The sequence below is a fragment of the Citrus clementina genome, unplaced genomic scaffold, assembly GCF_000493195.1.
Source record: "Citrus clementina cultivar Clemenules unplaced genomic scaffold, Citrus_clementina_v1.0 scaffold_9, whole genome shotgun sequence".
Lineage (NCBI taxonomy): Eukaryota > Viridiplantae > Streptophyta > Magnoliopsida > Sapindales > Rutaceae > Citrus > Citrus x clementina.
Genome location: NW_006261964.1, coordinates 27,733,928 through 27,736,758, shown reverse-complemented (window position 1 = coordinate 27,736,758; position 2,831 = coordinate 27,733,928). Strand labels below are relative to the sequence as shown.

The 2,831-nt window shown below is 42.3% G+C and overlaps 1 protein-coding gene across 1 annotated transcript; it reads left to right on the top strand.

Annotated features, from left to right (window-relative positions):
• Window positions 1-729: 729 nt before the first annotated feature.
• LOC18033381 (protein EXORDIUM-like 3) lies at window positions 730-2,276 on the top strand. The gene has a single exon (XM_006421666.2). The coding sequence runs from the start codon at window positions 945-947 to the stop codon at window positions 1,959-1,961; it is 1,017 nt and encodes a 338-aa protein (XP_006421729.1). The 5' UTR covers window positions 730-944; the 3' UTR covers window positions 1,962-2,276.
• Window positions 2,277-2,831: the final 555 nt, after the last annotated feature.

The following is a 2,831-nucleotide window of genomic DNA, read 5'->3' as shown; positions in this document are numbered from 1 at the left end:
ATGGCCTTGAGATTAATTTTTATTCATATTTATTTCAATTGGTTAGACCCATCATATAAATTTAGTAGGTGTATAGGTGCACTTTAACTGATCATATGAAAAAATTTATTATTAGTAAATTTTACAAATGAAAATTCAAATGATAAGGAATATATAAATAAGAACAACCAATGACGAAATTATAAATGAGACGGGCAGTCGGTCAATCAATCTCCAACAACTTCCTCATGCAAAAACCTCTTCATATTATTATTATTATTTTCATGATATTGTAGACGAATTAAGGCCAGCAGGTATCAACCAAATTGTGTTGCCACAGTTGTGTTACATATGCAAGAGGATTGATACGATGCGTATCATAATTTTATTATCAGCGTTGTGAGCCCTTCGGTACAATTTTGCCAATAGAATCTTAATGCCCGTTCTGGTCGTGCACCGTAAGTGCGTGACAGCCCACATCAGATCATGATTCATGGATGCAACAGTACAAAAAAAAATCCCCTAGAGCAAGCTTGTAATTCCGAAATTACTCCTGACAAACATTTTCCCGCGCGGCTGTAAGCCCGTAACAAATGAGATCAGAGACGACGACCATCATCATCATCATCATCATGATGCACCCTGATTTCGTCTCTGACTTGTTGGCCCCACCTCCTTCTCCCAGTCTCTTTTCACTTTAAGAATCTAACTGTCCTCCATTACCCGCAAATCAATGCCCCTCAAAAAAACAAAAAAAAAAGGTAATTCGTCCAATAAAAATAAAAATAAAAATCATAAAACCGAATGATTTTAAGCCCCAAAATTTAAATTTTAAATAGGTAATAATTTATTCCCTCTATATATTGCCTTACAGACACGACACCAGGCGTTTCAAATTTCTTTCATTCAAAGCTTCGCACTCGCACACAGCGCGCGCACACACTCACTCACTCAGAAACTGAAAAATGCCGCCGGTTACGGTGGTCCTCAGCCTCACGTTACTTACCATACTCCTCACCGTGTCACCGTCCATTGCCTGGCGCCCATGGCCCAACATGAAACACAACAGCTCTGAATACATCTACGGCAACTCCAAAAAATACGAGGGCTCATCCGAGTTCGTCCACATGAAGTACCACATGGGCCCCGTCCTCACCGCCAACATCACCGTCCACCCAATCTGGTACGGCACGTGGCTGAAGAGCCAGAAGAGGATCATCCGCGAGTTCATCAACTCAATCTCCGCCGTCGAGTCGAAGCGCCCCTCGGTCGCCGGCTGGTGGAAGACCGTACAGCTGTACACGGACCAAACTGGCGCGAACATCTCCCGCACGGTGCGGTTAGGCCAGGAGAAGAACGACCGTTTCTACTCACACGGGAAGTCCCTCACGCGCCTGTCGGTCCAGTCCGTGATTAAGAGCCACGTCACGGCGAGGTCAAAGCCGCTGCCGATAAACCCGAAGGGCGGGCTCTACCTCCTGCTGACGTCGACCGACGTGTACGTGCAGGATTTCTGCGGGCAGGTGTGTGGGTTCCACTACTTCACCTTCCCCTCGATCGTCGGGTACACGCTGCCGTACGCGTGGGTGGGGAACTCGGCGAAGCTGTGCCCCGGGGTGTGCGCGTACCCGTTCGCGGTGCCGCAGTACATGCCGGGGCTGAAGGCCGTGAAGTCGCCAAACGGCGACGTCGGGGTGGATGGCATGATAAGCGTGATCGCCCACGAGATTGCTGAGCTGGCGACGAACCCGCTGGTGAACGCTTGGTACGCGGGGCCCGACCCGGTGGCCCCCGTGGAGATTGCGGATTTGTGCGAGGGTATTTACGGAACGGGAGGGGGTGGGTCGTACACGGGGCAGCTGTTGGACGGTGAGGATGGTGCCACCTATAATATGAATGGGATCAGGCGCAGGTTCTTGGTTCAGTGGGTGTGGAATCATGTGGTCAATTACTGTACTGGACCCAATGCCCTTGATCAGTAGTATTTTTGGTTTTAGTAATTTTATTTCCCTTTCCCTTTTCTTTTTCTTTTGTTATTTTGTTATTTATTATTATTATTATTTGGTATATGCCATGGTGAAGGGTATTGTGGATGTTGTTTGAAGTGAAGTAAGGTGGTTAAAAGTTTGTTAAATATGTTGTAATAATTAATTAATTAGTTAATTAATTATTATCGGTATACCGTTTGTATACAAAATAGACGGTGTTATTTCCCGCCTTTTATTTTTTAAGTTACCAAGATTAGATTAGCAGATGGGTGTTTGATTGAATAATTTGACCATCTTTGGTCTTTTATTTAAATTGATTTATATTTCATTAAATTTGCTGAAACAAATCAATCTTAAATGCAAAGCAAATTCATCTTCTTTTTTTTTTTTTATCAGATGAACTTAGAACTGAAGAGGTGTTCAATTAACTCCAAATCTTACCAGTTTCGTGTATCTCGGTGGTGCCCATGACTTGTTTCGCTTTTACTTATGAATCTGTAACTTTATTGGGATCTGTGATGCGAGGCTTATGATGTACTCTTTAACTTTTTTTTTTTTCTGTTTTTTTCCCCGTAAAAGATTTTTCTCCCATTTCGAGATGTTAACAAATTTTATTATGCACTGTTTTTTTTCTCTCTTCTCCGGCTAACTCAAAAGTTCTTGAAATGTTCACATCGGGAGTAAGAAATTGCAAAATCCCAGGAATAAATAATTATTTGTCTCTAATTATTTTTCGTTTCTTTGCCACTTCTTCGCCGCATAACCTTCAGGTGTTTGTCTTTTAATACGAAGTCTGAATTTAACTTTTTTAGATATTTATTTATTTATTTTAAATTATTATTATTTTTTAACTTATCACTTATT

Bases quoted from the DNA above. Each gene is read 5' to 3' on its own strand.
- LOC18033381 (XM_006421666.2), top strand. From the start codon at position 945: ATGCCGCCGGTTACGGTGGTCCTCAGCCTCACGTTACTTACCATACTC.